The sequence below is a fragment of the Myripristis murdjan genome, chromosome 18, assembly GCF_902150065.1.
Source record: "Myripristis murdjan chromosome 18, fMyrMur1.1, whole genome shotgun sequence".
Classification (NCBI taxonomy): domain Eukaryota; kingdom Metazoa; phylum Chordata; class Actinopteri; order Holocentriformes; family Holocentridae; genus Myripristis; species Myripristis murdjan.
In genome coordinates this window covers 9,390,600-9,413,043 of record NC_043997.1, presented here as the reverse complement: position 1 = coordinate 9,413,043, position 22,444 = coordinate 9,390,600, and the positions used below count along the sequence as shown (strand labels likewise).

Genomic DNA, 22,444 nt, shown 5'->3' with positions numbered 1-22,444 from the left:
AATATTTTTCCCCCCATATAAATGAAGAATTAAAATATCATTAGCGCCTCGGTATTTAAATAACTGCTGCTGATATGAATCTGCAGACCGACTGAGGAATATCTCAGTAGGTGAAGTGAATGAGTAAACGTCCCTGTTGTGAATTTATGAATGACTGTGTGAATGTGGTAACAAAGACTTTGAAAGAGCTTAAATAGAGCTCAGATGTGAAGTAAGGTTTCCATAAATTGATTAAAAAGTGTTTTATTGTTTTACTCTCATACAGGCTTGAACCCTGCAACAGCTCTAGTTTCCTCTTGCTGATAGTAATAGCATCCTGTACAAATGTCAAAGGGGCATTTCTCCAGAATACAATTAGTAGGTGTATTTGTAAAGGACAAACAATATGCATTCTTATCAAAAGCTCCTTGTAGCAGTGGGACAAAAGCACACAGTAGCTTTCAATGGTAAGCACAAAGCTATGCAGGGTCCCGTTCACTAGTCCAGAGCAGGATCAAGCATTATTAACCCTATTAAGCCATTTGTATCATATATGATACACATTTTCAATTCTGTTTTTCGTTTTCAGTTTAATCAATACTTGACCAAAATACTGTTGTATACCTTTGAACACTTCCCCTGTTCACCCTGGACCATACCATTGGCACTTCAAGTACATGTCATATATCATACACCAGAAAGGTTGTGTAATAATATATTTTTTTATGTTTTATTATTTTTTTATATATTTTGTTATAGGACTAAATAAAGGGTTCAATTTCAAAAAATTGGAATTTTCTGCCAATTCTTTCATAGTTCAGGCTTTATAGGGTTAAGACTCAATCAAAGTAAATTATACAGGTCAGTTTGTTCAGGTGATCAGAAGAGAGTTTTATGTGGAAATAGAAGGCTTACAATTATCTACTAAAACATGGCGACCATAAAATGACTGTTCATCCTAAAACAACATTTGACCCATAAAACATCTTGATCCTAAGACTGAAGGTCACGCAGATGGTTTTTAACCACTAATGTCCATGTAAAAAAGCGTGTTTCCGGAAGTGTTTTTGGACAAACAGGCATCTTGAGGCATTTTAATTATTTGAGTGTTTACAATTCTGCAACCCTAAAACCTGGAAGTACTACCAAAATCTTACAAACTAATAAAATACATTTTTCCCCATTTTTTTAAATTTTAAAGTCCGAAATATTAAACATGTGGTGAGGTTAAAAATCCATGTGGTTTCCATGCACCTAAAGGCTACTTTAAACCCTTAAGGCAAATGTGTTCCAACTTTACAGTCATTTTGTCATTGTCGTTCCAAGTTTTCTTTCGTTTTGATGTAGTTTTGAACGTCTTCCATGATATAAAACACAAAATGTTGTGCACCTCTTGAAAATTGAATCAGCTAAGACACATAGTCATGATTTGTTACGCTGATTGGTTGACCGGCTCAGGAGCACGGAGGGCTCTGTGATTTCAGATTTCAGGTTTATTTGTGTTTTTTGTTTTTGTCGTCATGAATGGTTGTAAGGAGGGGATCCTCAACATCTATAAATCAAGCAGGGCTGATCATAAAGATCCTCCGACATATCTTAAAGCTTTAACCCTGGAGCTGTGAAAGCTGCAGGACACCAAACAAATCCCACATCATCATTTCTGAGGCCCCAGAAACAGGCACCCTCAACAACACACCAGTCTATTCATAATAAATAAACAGGGGCTATCAGAGGTTGGATGATATATATCGTATGAAATATTTAAGTTTTTAAGGGGCAAACATAATGCCACACTGGGTCCCACTCAATTGCCCAAAGCGTTTGTTGAAACAGGTTCATGGACGAGTTTGCTGAAAACAAATAGAGTCTCTGTGTGACAGTCAACAAAAACTGCTGCGTATGCCAGATATGAATAACAATTGGTTCTAGGAGAGCATATAAGGCAAATACAATAAGAATGAAATGGGTAAAAACAAATGAGATGAAACACATTTGCACAATAATTTCCACTGTGTTTTTCAAAAAGCACATTTTTCCCTCAGGAGGTAAGAAAAGCATAAGTTATGTGGTTTTTGCAGCAAGAGTTTGATATGCAAGGAGACTCCTGCTGGGTTTCGATTCATCCGGCGGTGAGTTCATCAGAAGATACGGCGAGCTTTTTAATGTTTGGCGAAGGAGGAGGGAAAGGAGAGGAGGAGGAGACGGCGTGGCCTAAAGCCTCAGTGGGACACTTTAGAGGAAATACAGTTTATATGTTAATGTAATGTGATACTTTATCGAACGCCACAGGAATCCGTCCCCCATAGAGGTCAGAGGTCAGGGTCAGGTACAGAGCAGCGCCCCAACACTGTAGTTAACAGTAACCCTATTGGACACTTAGCCACTTCATTCCTCTTGAGGCGACTGGATAGCGATTGGATAACTAAAGGGTCAAATGTAAATGCATGCAGGGCACAGTGGGGCCGGATTTAAATCTGATTCCTCAAGCCGCCCCCAGGAAGAGCCTCGAGACAGATGGTGCTACACCTGGCTGACTGCCTCTACGATGTGTCTGTCCAGCCTCAAGCCGCATACGCCTTCGCCATCGCTACCCTTAAAACATCTGCACAGTCGTCTGCATTTGGTGACGGTAATCCAATTTGCAATGAAGACGCAGTGAGCACGTTTACATGCGCACCATATTCCTGTTTTATTCGGAATATCCTCAATATTCCGGTTGGGCACGAGTCATGTAAAAACGCACCGAACCAGATTAAGGTCATAATCCGGTTGGAGGATATTCTGAATCAGACCCCTGGCATATGCCTGTTTTAACCAGAATATTAATCGGAAAATGACCCGAACCGGAATATTCAGTCACGTCTGCGCACGCTCGATTTGCAAGGAATCCTGGGGCGTCTTTGTTGCTATGGTTACCTGCAAGCGGGGAGAACGACACGGCGAAAAGCAGCAATAGCCAGGAGACTGCAGTCTGCCTTCAGCTAATGAAAGACTTCAATATCATGGAGGATATCGATGGGAGAAAACACAGAAATAGCGACAACATCCTCTTCTTCTTCTTCTGTATTTCCGGCAGACGCGTGCTGCTGCCCCCCGCAGGTTGAGTGTTGCATTACATAAGAGTGTGGAATACGCCGAAACACGAAAACATGCCAAGTAACACGTAAACGGAATATTCCAGTTGCTGCGGCGCATGTAAACGCCTCATTTGGAAAATTTCCTTAACCAGAATATTTACCCAAATCGGAAAATGGTGTGCATGTAAATGTACTCATTGATGTGGCCAAATGTAAATGGACTGCAGGGCTGAGTATCAATACCTTGACTTTGATACTGGTTCCTGAATGATACTTTTTTCGATGCCAATTTCATGAAGTCTTGCCATGTGGGTGTTTTTGGTGCATGCCTCTGTAATGTGTAACGTTAGACAGCCAGTCACCGGCATTATTCACTCTTTGCACAAGCATGCTGCGTGCTTATTGGCTCCTTAATGTATCAAAATTCAGCACCATGGCATCTTTTGATACTTGACAGGACTGAAGCGATTTTCTCGGTGCCATAAAAGTATCTAAGCTCAACACAAAGCACTAATGGACTGTGAATAAATTGTTTCTGGATACAAGCGTTGGTTCTGTCAGTTGAACTTGATGGACTCTGGATGGATCTGACCAATCAGAGCTGTCAGACTCTAATGAGGCGGGACCTAAAACAAATCAGTCAGGTGTAGAGTGGCAGCTCGTTAGTAACCAGGTGGAGGAACAGGCAGCGCTCGATGAAACCGTCCAAATGCAATTTTATGCTTTAGTGTTTTCTCTGTGATTTTTGTGCGGCATCTGAGCAACAGTTTTACTTTTGTTCCATAATAATGTAATCATAACATATAATAATAACAATCTAATAGCTGCATATGATAGTAATACCCATTGTTTATTTTGATTTCAAATTTTCTCATGAAGTGGCGGTGATTTCTTTGTTGTGGTGACATGCCACTGCTAAATGGATACAGAAGGGAAACACAGGATTTTCCAGTGATGCTTTTATATTTGTGATTTCAGCCGGGCTGGAATGATTTTATGTGATTATTTCACACCAATAATTTGGATTATCTAGCGGCTGTGTATTAGACCAGTGTTTCCTGTGCTGCTGGTTTTCTAGTTAATTGCTTTGCGTTCACCTGACAGCCCAGATCCAAACCAGTTCCTCATCACATGGCTGGAACGAAAACCAACAGGGGTCTTGATCCCACTGTGTTAGTCACTGATTATAAAATTTTTTAAAGTGTCACCTAGTCAGTTCAGTTCAATTCATTTCAGGCCAGGCCAGGCCAGTCCGGTCTGGTCTTGTCTTTTACAATTTAGACTGGTCTTGTCTCGGTCAGTTCAGCTCAGCCCAGTTTACTCAGCTTCCCTCAGTGCCACCCGGTCCAGTCCGGTCCGGTCCAGTTTTGGTCACAAAAGGTCATCCACTCCAGCAGGCGATTCATTTGCTGCAAATAAATTGACTAAATTAAAGTGACTAGGTGCAGCTCCTTACAAAAGGTCAGACGATAACACATGGCAACACATGAGAAATGGAGGAGCAGCCTCGTTAACGACGGTAGTGGGACATAACAAACCATCGGCTGAATTTTTACGGATGTACACCACCGTTCAAAAGTCTGAAGCCATGGAAATGTTTGTTTTTATGTTTGTATGTCTATTTTTTTTTTTTTTTTAAACCAAAACTGAACTGTAGAAATGTCAGTGTACAGCATGAGTGTCAACTGAAAGAAAGAGTTGTTTTTTCTTGTACTTTTCTTGTTTATAATGTTTATATTGCTCTTTGGTACTTATTATGTGTTTATACTGCTTATAGTGTAAATTATGCTTCAAATCTTGCTATCCACTTTGCTGCTGTAATACGTGAAATTTCCCCACTGTGGGACTAATAAAGGAATATCTTATCTTATCTTAAATGAACACACAGACACGATTACATAACAAAGGTCATTTCTCTAGACATAAAAACATAAACATTTCTGTTATTCCAAACTTTTGAACGGTACTATATAGGATGTTTAGACCACAGTGCGCCCACCTCAGCTCTTTCTCTGGGGTTAATAGAGCAGCCTCCATAATTAGCCTTATTATCATTGAAATACATCATGTGAAGCAGTGCTGTCCTTGGAAATGACTTGGAGTTACATTTCACATAAAGTCCGGTCTACACCAACAACACTTAAGCAGCAGCAGCAGCAGCAGATGAACCTGGAATTCGTCTTTTTTTTTTCTCAGCGGCATTATTTTTAAGCCCTTTTGGCTTTGCGTGGCAGTGGCAGTGAACCCGCCTCAGTCTTGGAGGAGAGGCGTCCACTATATGTGACCGTCTTGCTGCGGAAATCAAATTACACCTGAGATAGTGGGGCAGAAACGGCGAAATTGCTCCTTTACGCCACAAAAGCATCACATCAGCACATTGCGCTATCATCCGGGCAGGCGTTTTCCACTTATCTCTCACATCTGCATTCACACTCTGGCACCTTCTCTTGGTGGCGGAAACAGGCCCGTTCAAGACGGCCACAAACCGAATTGAGGGGTATACAGCGTGGCGTACTATCTTTATGCATGTTTAGATGACAGGGACGCCAAAAATAGCCTCCTATTCTGCATCGACATATTTTTTCCCTCCCTGCTGCCTCCCCCTAAACCACTCACAGCCGTGTTGAAATGCTGATCCGTATCAAAGCAGCAGCTATAGGTTCATATTTACTACGAGGGAATATGTATGTCCTGGGTGAAACATAGTAGATGTGTGCATCCCAAAGCCTTGGCTTTTTAGGAGCTCAGAAAACATGGGGACTTTCCTTTTCCTTTTTGACTCATAAGTGCTTTAGAAATACAGCATAATTTTTATTTTATTATTTTTATGTTGTTATTTTATTGTGAAACACTTTGTAACTGCGTGTTTGGAAAACTGCTATACAAATAAAGGTATTATTATTATTATTATTAATGTTTCTATACATAGTTAAATAATTACAATTTCCCACAATATTTGTCATTCTGCTTCATTTATTGTTCTGAATTTCGATAGCCTGTAATCATGACAGATTTTGGTGTCAAAACAATCCAATTCCTGTAACTTTAACTAAGCATGAGTGACTCGTCTGTACGGCTGTCGCTAATGATCAATCTATCAATTATTTCTGTAATTAAAATTAATCATGTAGTCTACAAAGTGTCAAAAACGCTCAAATGCTCATCAAGACACACCCTAGAGCCAAAGTGATGTCTTTCAATGTTTTTCTGCAGTCTGGCCAGCAGTTAAACAAACAAACAAACACACAAACAAACAAAAAAAATCCTAAATTAATCTGATGATTTGACAAAAGTGACTCTTCGTGTCTTAGTGATTTTCATAAGACTGTCATCAGCAACACAATTAAGTGATTATGGAAATTGTGATCAGTTATTTACTCATGTATTTATTTGTCAGTCGGTTTATTGATTGCTACAATAATATTCTCAGCACTACTTTGCTCTAATTGCCCCCTCTGGCGTTTAGATCAGTTAAGTAACCATGAAGAAATATGAACATCAGCCCAGACTGCTCGGGTCATTTTGTTATGCAAGGTTTTACAAGCATGAGGAACTGCAGATGTCAACATCTGTTCCTTCATACCCATAAACCCTTGTGCTCTGCAGATGTTTACACCAGTTGTTTGTTGTCAGTTCTTGCAGTTGGTTTAATTTACATCCCCGATCCTAACGAACCCTAACAAAACACTGCGGGTCTTGTGGAAGAGGACTAAGGCTTTGTTTTCCCAAAAAAAAAAAAAAAAAGGGCAAATGAGATTTGATTCCTAAATCCAAAATACACCATGTGTCCAAACCCCAAGTTAAAAGTGAGCATCTGATTTGTTTGTTCAGGCTGTACTTTTGTGCATTTGTGCTCTTACATCCACACTGGTCGTCATAGTAACAGCACAGGCTTTCCTACACTGACCAGTGAATGAAAACGGTTTTGTTTACACCCAGCGTAACATATCAAATTGAAGGTTTCGCTGTGAAGTACTCAGCTTTTCTACATGTGAGCAAAGTCCAGCTGTGGTGCTGAATTTCTGTGTGGTAAACATCAGCCTCGACGGGCGACGAGTGTGGCACATGTCGTGTTTGCTGCTGCTGCGGATCTGCGAGATGGCCGGTGGGGACGTGTGGTCGGTCCTCAGGGCTTTTGATGAAGACAGGCAACTTCAAAATGCGGACGCAGACACTTTGGACGCTCTGCAGTCTTGTAAGAGCCAGTATTAGCAGTGTCAAGGCATGCTGTCAAAGTGCCACGCGTGATAAGGCGAAATAAAATATCTACAGTCACATATGCCAAGAATGCCACATACAAGTGCAGTTTGAATCTGATTGGGGGAAAAAAAACAGACCTCATGACGCCTTTTGCTGTTTAGATTTCAGAAACTCTTATGCGGCTTACATTAGACATACCAGAAATTTGGATTCTCTGTGTGAACATAGCCCAAGACTCAGATTGCACCTGAGTTCGAATGGCATCCTTCCCAAATCGCCCTCGGTTAACCAAACTACGGCGCTGAACGGTGGAGAGTTTGAACACAACTCTGTGAACATCCTGTGAACATCTGTGAGCCCTTATCACCCAAGGCGTGTTTCTGCTGAGTCGGCACTCTTGTTTGCTGAGTCAGTGCCCCGGCTTCACACTCGCGCCGTTAAATCCATCCACACCTGGGAGCTGCTCGGTCTCGTCGGCCGTAGAGCGGCTCTGCTGCAGCAGATGAGGCGTAAAGTGCCTTGCTCAGAGGCACAATAACAGAAGCTACTGAGGGAGATGAGATTATTGCTAATTTACTTCCCCCACATAGATTTTTCTGCCTCGTGTGCAGATAACAACTGACTACTTTTCAGTCGCGGGCCACTCTCTCTAACCTTTAGGCGACAATCGGCCCAATTAATTTATTCTCGCTGGCAGACACACACATGCAGATCTTTATCAGCTCCTCCGCTACATCCATTTAGCAATGACAGCTCCCCACTGGTGGAAAATTACTCCCACACTGCTTAGGAAACATTAAAAAAAAAAACAATCAAAACTCATCATCAGCTGTCTTAAATGCTTACACCAAAATAAACAAATGTAGGGCAATCAACGGTGCAATTAGCCAATGCGACATAACAGGCACAAATACATCGAGCGTCTGAATATTCTCCAGGAAGCAGTGGTTCATGGGGATTACATGTATTAACGAGACGAGATCCACTAATACTGTGGGATGAGGCTTATCCTTGGTCTGTATGGCAGTTATTGTGCTAAATGTATGTGGAGTCACTAATCTGCACTGCTCCGACTGTCTGTCTCTCTCCTCCTCAACTCTCTCTCACTCTGTCTTTAGGGTTAGTCTGTCTTTACCTCTCTTTCTTCCTCTGTCTCTCTTACTTTACGTCTCTCTGCCCGCACCATTTCATTTTCAGTGGTACGGGTTTTTATCCATGGCAAAAGTACACGTAACCTAAAATTTTACAGTGTCAGAATTAAAACTCCAGTGAAATTAGGGCATAATAAGATTTATTCTGGAAGTAACTCAATGAATGTGCACAAACGTTACGTAACGACAAATGTGATGCGTGAATGTTGCACATCTGCCGTCCATAGAAGTTAATGAGAATCACCTGCATGTAAAATTGGACTTTCGCATATGCACTGCACGTAATGTCAAAGTGTAAAACTCGTGTTATTTGTACGCACATGGGTGATGCCAGGTTGGATTTTTAAGTGTCTCTCCTTTCCTTTCCTTTCCTTTCTCTTTCTCTCTGACTTTACATTTTATGCTTCTCTCACTCCACTGAAAATTTCAAGGCCCCAGAAAAATCAGGGAAAAACCGACTGACTATTAAAAAAAAAAAGTGCATCCACTGAGCTGGCACTTTCAGCGTCTCTGTTGTGTGTGCTCATGCGTGATTTTGTCTCAGTGCGGTGAAGAAAGTGGAAAATATGCTTATTTTATCTCCATATTTTTGGCAGAACCGACTCCAAACTGTGTTGTTTCAGCCTGATCTGGAATTTAAAAAGTGACAGCTTTTCCGGGACTGCTGTTGTAGAGAGGCTCATATTAAGCTTTTAAAAGATAGACTGACTTTCACAGCACATACAGTGTTAAAACACAGCTTTTAAATTAAGTTATATTTACAGAAAAGTCACTGAAAACCATCGGTGAAAAAGTGTATAACCTCCTACTCTCTTCCTCCCTCTCTCTCTCTCTCTTTCTCCCAGGCCGGCCAGATGAATCCGATGACTCAGCTGTACTACAAGAAGGTGAGTCGAACACACACACACACACACACACACTCACAGAGCGAGAGAGAGAGAGAGTGAGAGAGATAACCCACCCTAGCCGTTGTCCTATTTTACAAAATATCTCTGACTGTGTTGACTGGTGTGATTGTCGGTGACGTTATTCAGACTAACACTGTGGCCACCTCGTCTTTAAATTTCTGCGTCCCAACAGGAGTCTGATCTCAGCTGTGATGTTCCTCATCATATCTGTGGCATCTTCTCTTTAAGTATTCATGCGGCAACGTAGGATGCTGCTGCAGCTTGTTTACGCTGTTGTGAAGGGTTCCTTTCTAAAACGAGATATCCAGCGCTGCATGAAAAATGACACCCACTCTTATGAAACTGATTGCTGACATGAAAAGTGAACAACGTCGGATTTACTCGCTCTTTTTGAGTCTTTGTAAGCCTTGAACCAAATACTGAGACTTGCTAAAAACGAGAATATTGTAACTCCTGGGACGCTGACATGGATTTATTTGGAATGAAATCTGTGTGCTCTGAATCAGAGGGCATAATTAATCCAAAATAAATAAAATGAATTGATGATGATGGTTTTGTCACAGTGAGTCTGCTCAAAATGGACCAAAACATGGTATTCTGCTGAGCCCAACTTGTGGCTTATAAATGAACTGAAACTCTGATTTTCCTTCGAGTTTCCCCAAAGCTTCAAACTTAGAAATTACTTATTTTCCCCATATTGCACAACGGCATTACAAACATATTGTGCATCTGCTGGTTTCAGCTTTTCAGTGAAACTACATCACACTTAATACTGTGAGAAAAATTAGAAGAGACAAGATGCCGCTGTTTTATGGCTGCAGTATCACACCAAAATAGAAAATGTCTACCTGTCTCGTGCATCATTTTATACGCATTTCCCTGTAATTCAGCAGGACAGGTTTGCAAAACCTTGAGCTCTCCACTGGAATTTTAAAATAAAATTCATCATCATGTTCATCCACTGATGGGAGTGGCAGAGTTAAAGATGAAGAGGTTAAACTACACACTGTAAAACTAACTAACTAAATAAATAAATAAAAAAAGCTTTAATTTTATGTCAACACAGCAAATCCTGAGCAACAGCATTTCAGTTTTTGATTAAAAACCTTCCTTGTTTGCTTTATATATATATTTATTGTTTGTTTATATATATATATATATATATATATATATATATATATATATATATATATGAAATCTGTGTCTGTGTACAGCAGTGCATTTATTTATTTAGGTTTTTTTGCACCCATAAATTGAATTCCACCAAATAATCACAGTGTGGGTGTTGGCCAATACTGTGCAGACCTTATGTAATGCCATACTGTACATATGTATTGATGCAGAGAGTCAAACAGGACCTCACATTCAGAGCGCTGCTGTAGCTCTGACCCTCTCCACTGGTTGCTTGTAGAGTTTCGGATGTAGGAATTAATGCTTTTTTGCTTCTGCATTCATTAGGCCATAAGCTGCTCTGTACAAGAGCATCTGCTAAATGTGCAAAATGTAAACGGTAAAGGTAAGATATGCAATGCACTGAAAAAAAGAGACATTTTATTATGTTGTTCATTCATGCTGCAAAGCAAGCAGTAATGTAATGGCTTGTTTGGTAGAAAATAGAGGATACAAAAAAGACTCTGCAAGGTACTCTTTTGAAAGAAAAAAAAACAGGATTCACCCAGAGGAGCGCAGTCGGCCTGTGCCACAATGTATTGCTCCTTTTTAAAAGCCATTCAATACTTGAGCCAATAAAATCAGCCTTTAAACCACCAGAGGACTGCCTTTGATTTTTTTTTTCCTAGTAACTCGCTGCTTTGTGAACAGGCAGCTTTCTCGCAAATGTGTGTACCCCTTTCTGTTAAAAATAAGTTGCTGTCCTCAGTGCATCTGTCAGGTTCAGTGTCTTCCTTATGTACTGGCAAACAGCCGCGCTATCTTCCTCAGTGCAATTTAACAAGAAAACTGGGTCTCATTTATGATTTTCAAACCAATCTGAGTGAGGAAGCTTTCGCCTAATTAGAGGCAATTAACCTGCAATCACAATTTCCCCTAATTTGTAAATTACTTCTTTTAAAGCGACTAAAAGCACTCCCGAATTATCAGCTGACATAAACATGGAAGTGCTGCGGGAGACATTGTGTCGGCACAGCTGGTCTGAATGACTGGCTGCTGGCAAGACAGCAGGGAGAGACAATTGTTCCTCTGAGGTGTGGAGCTTTTAAAGTTGTCTACAAATTTATACGTTCAAATCACAGCAAATAGATATCAATAGTATCAAATGATACACCTTTATAAGGGGTGTGACAGTACGCGCTCGGTATGAGGTTACACATCATAAACCGAAATAATGTAACTTGTCAATGCCGTTTTTTTTTTTTTATGATCTTTGTGCCACTCATTGATGTATAAAGAGATCAGAGCCGTGGTGTCCAACAAGGTAGCCGACATGACGTTAACAGGAAGCGTGCTAAGATAGCTTGTTGCAATATGGTGAGTAATTTCGTTAAAAATAGAAGACCCTCTGGCTGACGTTTGGAGCCACTTTGGTTTTCCTGTGAATTATGAGGATAATGGCGGTAGAGTGGTGGATAAAAAACAACGGTGTGTCACATCTGCCACACAAGAGAAGGTTACAGCAGTGGGAATACCTCAAACATGACGTCTCATGTATGCTGACGACACCCCGCTGTATCAACAGGTGAAACTAGACGAAAATAAGTGGCAACACACACGCCACAAACTATCAGCGCAGCATTTCTGTTCCCAACTCATTCAGACAGGGCAAAAGAAATCACCGTGGCAATTGATGCATCTATAGCAGCGGATATAAGAGCCAAATGTGTCGTGGAAAACACTAGTACACTATTCCTTCACCAGTCCATTTCAGCCTGACTGTAATTCCGACTTTGTACAAAAAACAAAAGCCCAAATAGAGAATGAATTGTGTGGCTTGACAACAATACCTAGCTGTTGCAACACATTACCTCACCACTGAATGGGAAGTCACTGCCACAGTCATTATCATCATCAATAGATCAGACTTTATGATACAAGTTTTAATAAGAAGTTGTTAGTGTTTTTGTTTTATATGCTGCTAAGACACCCCACAAGATGGGTCAGGTGTAGCTCCATCATTGTTCAAACTAAAAAAAGATCATACTTAATTATGTTTTAATGAACATTTAAAAAAAAAAAAAAATCAAGGAAGTTTCTCTGGTATTTATAATTTTTTGCTGTATTGAAAATGTCCCAAATTGTGACACCTCTGTTTTGTTTTGAACTGAACCGTGAATTTTGTGAACGTTACACATACATGTATCTATGTATCTATCTATCGATCTTTATAGCTAGATAGAAAAATCTGTCTTTATAGAAAGATAGATGGCAGACATATATCATCATCTATCTATCTAGTGTTTTGAAGTGGCTGGGAGGACTTTACAAAATACATGAGCAGTAACAACTAAAGACTGAGTTTGGAAAATTTTCTGTCCGATGTCCAAGAGGCAGCGCTCCATAACACACTGCAGCCAAAACATCCTTCAGCTTTATCGCTAATTGAAAGAGTTCACTTCCAAAACCAACTGGTCATTTATTAAAAAAAAAAAAAAAAAAAAATGTTTAAAAAAAGTGACACGTACCGTTACAGAATCATTTGTAAGTCAAGATGAAAACAAATGATGAAGTTTTTATCTTCAGGGATCAATCAAGTATTGCATAATAGTTATTAGATGTTGAATAATGAGCTTGATGGATGTTTGGCTTTGCTGTGGTTCAGGTGAGCTACTCGCCGTACCGAGACCGAATCCCGCTGCAGATCGTGCGGGCGGAGGTGGAGCTGTCCGCCGAGGAGAGAGCCTACCTCACCGCAGTGGAGAAAGGTACACACACACACACACACACACACACACACACACACACACACAAAGGCAAATATCTATCCATCCATCTAGCATTTTGGGTAATCAATTGAAGGCATGTGTCAAAGGTGCTCACTTTCTGATAGCAGCAGTGTTCAAACCTAAGCTTAAATTTTTTCAACAAAAAGCAGTCAGTCACGCTCCGTCCACCAACATTAGATCTTTTACCTTTTTTTTTTAAAATCTCTTTGGTTTTCCTTTAAAGACCACAAACCACCCGAGTTTGGTGTGTGCAGCTTGCTGATGTCACCTTACAGGGTTTCTGGGCATTAAAGGTCAAATTTACAAACAGCTTCTTCTTGTTGCTGTTGGTGGCTGCTGCCAACTTGCAAAGTCATCTCTACAGTGCAGCTTTTGGCAGGTGTTCACCAGCAGCGTTTTCTGTCAGCTGCCAGCTTTTTTTTTTTTTTTTTTAAATAAAACGTCCACTGACATTGCAGCCTTTTCCTCTCGTCTTGACTGGTTGATTGATATAAAAAAGTAATTGGTGTATATAATGAAAAAGTAATGCGCTCCAAGGGTAAATGAGAGTTGTGGCTGATCGAAGGAAATTGACTTGGAATATGGAAAAAAGTGTCACACAAGCTCCTCCATGTGTATTTCTCTTTATTTGGATAGCAATTTGGGCCCCTGGGCTTTCTTCAAGCTCAAGTGAGGCCCAACACACCTGATACTGTCATGTGTAGCCAAACGGGGCGAAAAAAGACAATTAAGCAAACAGTTAACCAGTAAAAACAGATACCAACACTGACAGGAATCGTACGACCTCTAAAACAAGTTATTTGTCAGATCCCACACTTGTACGAAGAACCAATACTTATCCGAAAAAAAAGTTACATGCATCATCCATGTCTCCGTAGTCTTTAATTTTTTCAAAGCAGTTGACGTCACAGGGTGTTTTTCTTGTAAGGTGAGCTTTTTTCAGTAAAAAAAAAAAAAAAAAAAATACTGGTGGCATTGATTTGTAGGCAGACATTAACAATAACAACTGTTTCCATCCCTCTATTATGGGTTGGGCGATATGGATAAAATCAAATATCATAGCATCTTTTGACTTAATACCTTCATACTGTAGAGACGACTATTGATGCTTTCATAAGTTATTTACACACAATTAGATTTCTGATAAACAATCAACCAAGCAGGTCGAGGCAAATAACCTGGAAACCAAGGATACGTTGAAATGTCATGTCTTCCAGTTTTTGTGACGCAGCAGTTATCGTTCACCAGCTAATATTAGCAAACGTTTTGTAACATTAACCATGACCTTTTCCGAAACCATAACCAAGTGGGTTTGTTGGCTGACAAAGCTAAAGAAGTGAAGTGAGAGTGGCTATAGTAGCTAATGAGCTAATGTTAGCAAGTGTTTGAGCATGTGTGGACGTTATCAGTCACCTGATAGTGATGCAGGCTCCACCACATTGGTTACAAGTCTAAATGTTGATATACAAACTATTTTTTGACAAGACCAAGCAAAAACGTGAACCCAAGTGCACGACTCCAGACAAAAGTTCAAAATGTAAACAGTCTTTAATATGGCAAAAGTAGCAACACAAAAACTCACTCTCATGGAGGATAATAACATAACCAAAAATCACTCAACTAGGAGGAACAACAATTCAAAAGTAACAACTAAAATACAATGCAAAAGCATCAATTAAAAATCACTCTAAGCGAGGAGAAACTAAACAAAGGCAAAGGCAAGACAAAGTATCAAATAAGAAATACGGCAATAAGGCAAAAAAGGCAAGAACAAACTGTGAAGATCAAGACGAGGATGGCGTGGTTTCCTTGGCACAACAGCACAAGACAAACTGGCACAGGACAAGGGAAAACGCTGACTATACACACACACACACACACACACACACACACACACACACACAAGGTAATGGGGAATAGGTGGAAACAATCAGGGCAGGGAAAGACAATCAACCAGGGGAACACACAATAGGAAGGGCAAGTTACCTGACACAAGAGGGGAGTGGGATTTCAAAATAAAACAGGAAATCACGAGACAAGACACAACAACACGTAACACTTTTTCCTTTTCATGACATTTTTAGTATTTTTAACCACAGTGTATTTGTTGCTGTGCAGAAACGTAAAATTGCAACATTTTTTCTGTCACCTGGGCTCAAGAGTTCAGAAAGTTGCATCTGTTTACTGTAAAACTGCTTTTAAAAGGAAGACAACAGGAAAAGACAACATTTGTACCACATTTAAACTAAATTAAACTATTCAAGGACCCAGACGATGTCCAGTCTCATATCACAATATATATATCGCCCAGCCCTGCCTCTGTTTACCCGTCCGTCTCCCTCCCTCCCCCAGGCGACTATGCAGGGGTTAAACATGCTCTTCGCGAGGCCGAGGTCTACTACAACATGGACGTCAACTGCCTGGACCCGCTGGGCCGCAGCGCGCTCCTCATCGCCATCGAGAACGAGAACCTGGAGGTGATGGAGCTGCTGCTGGACCACGGCGTCCACACGGGAGACGCCCTGCTCTACGCCATCCGCAAGGAGGTGGTGGGCGCCGTGGAGCTGCTGCTGTCGCACAGGAGGCCCAGCGGGGAGAAACAGGTAGGCTGGAGGAGTGTGTGTGTGTATGTGTGTGTGTGTGGAAGGGTGTGATTGCACAAGAGGCAGAGAGTTTGCTCACCCTGTGTGTGTGTGTATGCTCATTAATCCATCACATCTGGATGTGTACGTTTGTGCATTAGCATTCATTCATGCATGAGTGTTTGTTCGATATCTGTGTGTGTGTGTGTGTGTGTGTGTGTGTGTGTGAGTGTGTGATAATGAGTAGTACATCCCATTCAGTGTAATGCTCCATGCTACGTTCTGCTGAGAGGAGGTAAATTAAACATCTCGTTTTATAGACACACTGTGAAATAGGATTTAGAGGCAGACAGAATATTTGTCTGTCTGCCGTGTGTGTGTGTGTGTGTGTGTGTGCGTGAGAGAGAGAGCAAGATGGAGAGAAAGAGTGAAAAAGCAAATGCGCCTGTTCATGTACACAATCCGGTTAATGTGTAGGTGTAAGGACCGAGAGAGAAAGAGGTACAAAGTCATAAAGGAATATATATCTAGCGAGAGAAAGTGAGAGAAACAGGAGAGTTTGACAGAGAGGAAAAGAGAGCAAGAGAGGGCGAGAGACACTGGAGAAGTAGAGAGAGAGAACGAGGGAGGGGACGGGGGGGAGTGAGGAGGGAGAGAGGAGGGAGTCAGGAAGCCAGAAGAGAGGAAGATAGACAGACAGGAGAGGAGACGGAGACAAGAAGCCTCTTCTCTTACATCAATTCCTGGACCGTCTGCGGCTGCGAGGTTCTCTGTCGCCATGGCAACCAACCCTTGGCCGAAGCAGAGGATTGTGGGAAGGGTTTGGACGCCTCTCAGTTGGACAGGAATGGAATAAATCTGTTCTCCTTCTCCTTCTCCTCCTCTCTCTCTCTCTCTCTCTCTCTCTCTCTCTCTCTCTCTCTCTCTGTCTTTTCAACTTCTTTTTCCTGTCTGTTTTGGTTTCTTTATTTCTTTTCAGGAGACTCTCTCTCTCTCTCTCTCTCTCTCTCTCTCTCTCTCTCTCTCTCTCTCTCTCTCTCACTCTCTGTCTGCACTTTTTCCCTCTACATTTGTCCTTTAATCTCTATTTTTCTCTCTCAAGTAATCCTTCTCCCTCTCTGTTTTGCCCTTTTTTTTGTTATTTATTGTTTATTTGCCAGGGACACTATCACTGACTTCATTACTCTGCCTTCTGGAAAACTTCTGTTCATCTGAAGTGTCTGAAGTATAAAGAAAGAGAAATGTTGCCAGTCCTGGTTGCTTGCAGTGTTGACGATCTGGGAATCAAAGAAGAGCATCATAAATGCTTTAAAAAATAAATAAACAAATAAATCAACAACATCCTGTGTAATGAGGAATATACTAATAGGGCATATACCACAGGATGCAAAATGCTTACTTACACATACTGTATGGGATTTAATATTTACTGGGTTTTATTTTACAAGTATGCATGAATATATTTAATATGTATTATTATTAGTAGTATTTGTAGTAGTAGTAGTAGTAGTTGTGGTAGTAGAAGTAGTAGTAGTGGTAGTGATAGAAGACTTTTATCCAATTAAATACTAAATACTGATTCAGAGCCTGCTGAAAGTAAAATTCTCGGGAAAAAACTGGATAAGTATCTTTTTGCAAACATAATCAGCTTTAAACATGTTGAATTTTGGAAGAAAAAAATGATAGCTATCATCAGTTTTAGTCCAAAAATGTTTCTAAAAAAAATATATATATATATATGCAGACAAGCACTTCCATTGTTTTTTTGTGAAGAAACATTAAGGGAAGGTGCTTTTTGGAGAAGGGATAGTAAGGATAAAACATCCAAGGCAGTTCATGTTCCTCATCAAAAAAATAGTCAAAAAGCCTTTATTTAAAGAGTTAATTCTTACTGCAGGATTGGCTGTTTTTTTAAGTATGAATTCGCCATCCTCCTGCTGTCTTTTCAAATGCGTTTCTCTCTGTTGCCTTTGGTGCTGTCCGCTGCCATTCACACATCTTCATGTCCGTCTTCAGATGCCTCGTCAGATGTCGTCAGTAGGGGTGTAAAGCCAAACTGTAAAAATAATAAAATACACCCTACAAAGTGCACTGTATGAGAGCCATGTGACCACACACTTTGCTGCTGAATTCACGAATATATTGAAAGTTTGTTTTTGAATAACCTAAGTAGACTTTTGCCTTAGAAATGAGATTTGATTTGTTGATTTCATCTCGTTATCCCAAATCTCTGCATGAAAAAAAGGTGTTTTGCAAGTAAGACCGAATACATTAGAACATGAGAGATGGTAGTGTTATTTTATCTCCCTAATGGGCCAAACAAATCAAACCAAAACTGAAATTGAAAATAAATAAATAAATAAATAAAAACTGGGTTTACTCAACCATTACACCCCTAGTCATCAGCCACCTTCCCCACCAATGTCTGCACTCCATGGGGGGGTTTATTATACCAGTGCTCAATCTTAAAATCTCCCCATCGAGTCTAAACACCAAATATTTTCTATTCAAACACTAATTATCACTTATTTGCTGTAATACATAATTATCTGGTCTTCATTCATTTGTCTCTTCTGATTGAATTAAAGGCATTTTAACGATTTTGGAGAAGATGACGAGTTGCCTTGGGTATATTTGATCCAGAAACACTGAAGAAGAAGAAAAAAAAACACATATAACCCACATATAACCCTCCTGATAATGCTGCTGATCTGCAAACTGAAGCTCACACTGTTGTTGTTGTTTGTAAAGTGGCTCTGGGTAAGAGCATCAGCGGAGCGCCTGGAAATGTCAGCGGATGACATGAATATCAACAACAACATCCTGGTTAATGCACAGGTGTTAAATATATAATAATAGACGCATCGATGTGGCTGAATAACACACAGACACACGCACACAATGAAAAATGGCTGTGTGTGTGTGTGTTCTCTAAACTGCGAGCTCTCAGCTGAAAGGTAGAGATGACAACCCTTTATTTATTTATTTTTTTTTTTTTTTTGTCCTTTCCACAGGCAGCTACAGTTTTCTACATTCACTAGAAATGGAAGTGCACAGTAGACGGAGGGAAAGAAGAAAGAATGGGAAGTTGGAAAGATCAAACCCAAAAAAAAATGTATGGAGGTGAAGGTCTTTGCCCTAAGCCTTCAGTGAGAATTTAAGAAGGAGAAGAAGAATTGCATAAAAGAGGATGAAGGAGGAAAAGAGGGAGACAAAGAGAGTGAGAGAGAGAGAGAGAGAGTCAAAGTAGGGGAAAAGTTAAGAGGAGAGGAAAATCAGATGTAGAGAGAGGGTGCAAACAAGGAGCGAGAGAGCTAGAGAAAGAGGGAGAGGGGAAGTGAGAGAGAGAAAACAAATCAGGACGACAGAGAGATGGAGAGAGAGAGAGAGGGAGAGAGAGAGAGAGAGAAAGAGTTAGAGAAGGAGAGAAAGCTATGCAGATGAGCAGGGTTTTTTTTCAGGCCGCCTCTCTCAGCTCGCCTTTGATGTGTGAAGCATGTGAAAAAAGGGGAAAAGATTAAGTGTGTGTGTGTGTGTGTGTGTGTGTGTGTGTGTGTGTGTGAGAGAGAGAGAGAGAGAGAGAGAGAGGGAGGGAGAGAGAGAGCATTTTGTGTTGAGTGTAATTTTTTGTTGTTTTGATCTCTGTGTGCAGACATGTGGATGTACATGTGCACACTCATAGGTGAAGGTGAGGATCTCTGGATGTGTGTGTGTGTGTGTGTGTGTGTGTGTGTGTGTGTGTGTGTATACGTACCTGTGTACCTTGGAGTGTATATACATGTTCATCTGTGTGTGCGTGCATGCGTGTGTGTGTGTGTGTTCCCCTCCCTGTCTCTTTTATCAGTGTGTGATGCTCTGCCCATGGCATCTGGTCTCTGAAGTGTCACACACACTCCTCGTCACACCACGAGATGGAGAGAGAGAGAGGGTGGGGGGGGTGAGGGAGGGTGGAGGAGTGAAAGGTGGAGGGAGGAGGAGGAGAGAGAGAGATCGGCAGGAGAAGGCATGAAAGGAGAAAGAAATGGACGGCAACAAAAGGAGGTTGGAGAGGCAGGTGAGAAGAAGTGAGAGAAAGGGAAGAGGGAAAGGACGAAATAAAGGGGAGAAAAACGAAAAGGAGAAAAAAGGGAGGGCAAAGGGAGGTCAGGTGAGGAGAAATGAGGGAGCAAAACGGCGTCAGGGGAGGAAATGAAGGAAAGAAAGCGGAGAGAGGAAGAAGGAGGAGATGGAAAAAAAGGAAGCGAGACAGAGAGAGAGAGAAGTTGACAGAGAAAAAGGAGGCAAGGAGAAACAAGGGAGTAGATAAAGCGGGAGAGGGAGAGAGGGAGTCGAGATAAGAGGAGAGGCACTCTGCTTCCCTCTCCCTCGGAGAGATAAGAGAGTCCACATGTGTCTTCTCCGTTCCTCCCTCCTCCTCCTCCTCCTCTCTCCTTGCTCTTTCTCTCCTATCTTGTCGTCTCATTGCTTTTCAGTTGCTGATACGTTAAGAGCGTGTGTGTGTGTGTGTGTGTGTGTGTGTGTGTGTGTGTTTGCATGTAGAAATGCTGCAGGGAGAGAATTCACTGACACAATATTCTCACACACATGAAGGCTAACTGTTTCTGTGGCCCAATATTCAATTCAATATTATTTCATTTAACCCTCATGAGGCTGTTCAAAGCGACGGGGTGCAAAGAACAAAGAGGGAAAACAACAAGCAATATCATACACATTAAATAAGAAAATAAAACAAATAAAAAACAAACAAACAGATAAAGGGTTTAAAAAATGAAAAAAAGAGGTTAGGCCAGATACAAAGCGAAGAAAAAGATGAGAAGGAAAAAGAAAATGTTCATCTGTTCCCTACAAAATGACCATGACCGTCCTTTTTTCCACTCTGTTCATTAGTCTGACTGCCTCTGGATTAAAAAACCAAACTTTCTTCTGTGTTCTGCAAGTCGGGTGTTTAAAGTTTCACTCCTGAGTTTCACTCCAAGTTAAGAGACTCATGAGGACCATGTGCAGCCTCACTGATAATAACATTTGTCTTTTTAAATTTACGCTTAGATACTTAAGAAGCATATGCTCAATGAAAGCATTTAGACTCTAAAAGGATGAGACCAGTGATTTTGCACGTTTAACCTCATTTCTGCAAAATGTATACAGTTCACGTCAGTGGCGAGCGGTGACGTTTTTGTGTAGTCATGCTGTGGTCCCAATTTAATGCGAGCGCCCGCGAGGGCGCGAGCTTGAAAATTTTGGGGCATTTATTTATTAATAAAAACGCATAATATGGTTTTTAACTATACTACATCAACTCGACAACTCGATTTTGATAGACACGCGTGCGCATTTTGCCCTAATGTTACCAACAACAATGTGTTGCAATTTACAGTGTAAATGAAAGCGGGAATTATTAGAACGGATGGATGATGCAGTAATAACCAGTTACAGAGTCAAGCAAATGACACATGAATGTGCTCACAATGTTACCAACAAAATGTTGGACTTTACCATGAGATCGGAACTATTGGGACGTGCCACGGGGTGAAAACACACAGCAAACACACAGCAATGTCACCAGCTAGCCTACATGGTCAATGAAATGACACACAAACATGCCCAGCTGCCCATCGGGCAACGCACCAAAGTGATAAACGTCAGAGAACACCTTTTTCATAACACCTGCAATAGCCTAAATCAATGAAACATGCCAGGTTACTCAATTGAAGTTGTATTTTCACCCATTTTGATTGGCACGATGCAGATGAAAGAACAAACTAATGTTAACGTTCCCGTGCTAGCTAGCCAGCTAACGACGTTAGCGGTAGCTAGCTGTCAAGTGAATGACTTGCTGTTGCCGCTGAACATTTCAAGCGAGCTGCTACGTAGCTGCTCGTGTTGCTCATGCGTCTTCTGAAAAGCTGATTCGCAGGCAGCTTATTTTCCATTCAAAACGCCAGCAGGAAACACCGGCTACAACACTACTGTGAATACTCGGAATCACAGAGCGCATGCGCGCGACAAGCTGTCAACTTTCCAGCATTTCGCTAGTAAATTGAGATAGATACGTGTATATAGGCGGCGGTTTGCAACCAAAATGATAGAAATAGGGTATATTATAAAATGACACACTAGGAGACCAACATTTTAAAGATTTTAATTGAAGGGCTTGGGCATGCGCCGCATTTATAGCTTATTATGACCGCTCGCCCCTGGTTCACGTTTATACTAATATTTTCCCAAAGCAAACAGTCATATTTTAGACCTCTGATATAATCTTCCCATCTTTTATTCAGCTATTGGTTTCCATTCATGCCACTGGAATATGAAAATAAACTTTCAGAGACTTCAAACTTTCTTCTCACCAGTTTTCCATCACCATAATAAAGTCCTCCACATCCGTTTTCCTAAAAGCAGCAGCACTGTTGTGTTTTGATAACTGGAAATTGGGCGGAGTGAAATGTATCCCTCCGCCAGGGAACATAGTCCCCGGGGAAATGTTTGCTTAACACAGCCAATTATCAGTTTAGTGGTTTATGAATGAACACCACTTTGTTCAATCATAAACACACAGACAGACCGTTAATATTTGAAAAACGAGGGATTTTGATTATATGTTTAGGACCCTCGTGGAATTTGCAAAATGGTTTGTTCCACTGTAAATGT

At 40.9% G+C, this 22,444-nt stretch overlaps 1 protein-coding gene across 1 annotated transcript in view; it reads left to right on the top strand.

The window, feature by feature from the left end:
* The first annotated feature begins 9,261 nt into the window (after positions 1–9,261).
* trpc5a (transient receptor potential cation channel, subfamily C, member 5a) overlaps positions 9,262–22,444 on the top strand; it is a 110,569-nt gene continuing 97,386 nt past the window's right edge. Inside the window, 3 exon segments of the mRNA XM_030076062.1 lie at positions 9,262–9,294; positions 13,091–13,193; positions 15,567–15,817. Of these exon segments, the coding sequence (XP_029931922.1) occupies positions 9,262–9,294; positions 13,091–13,193; positions 15,567–15,817 (387 nt within the window).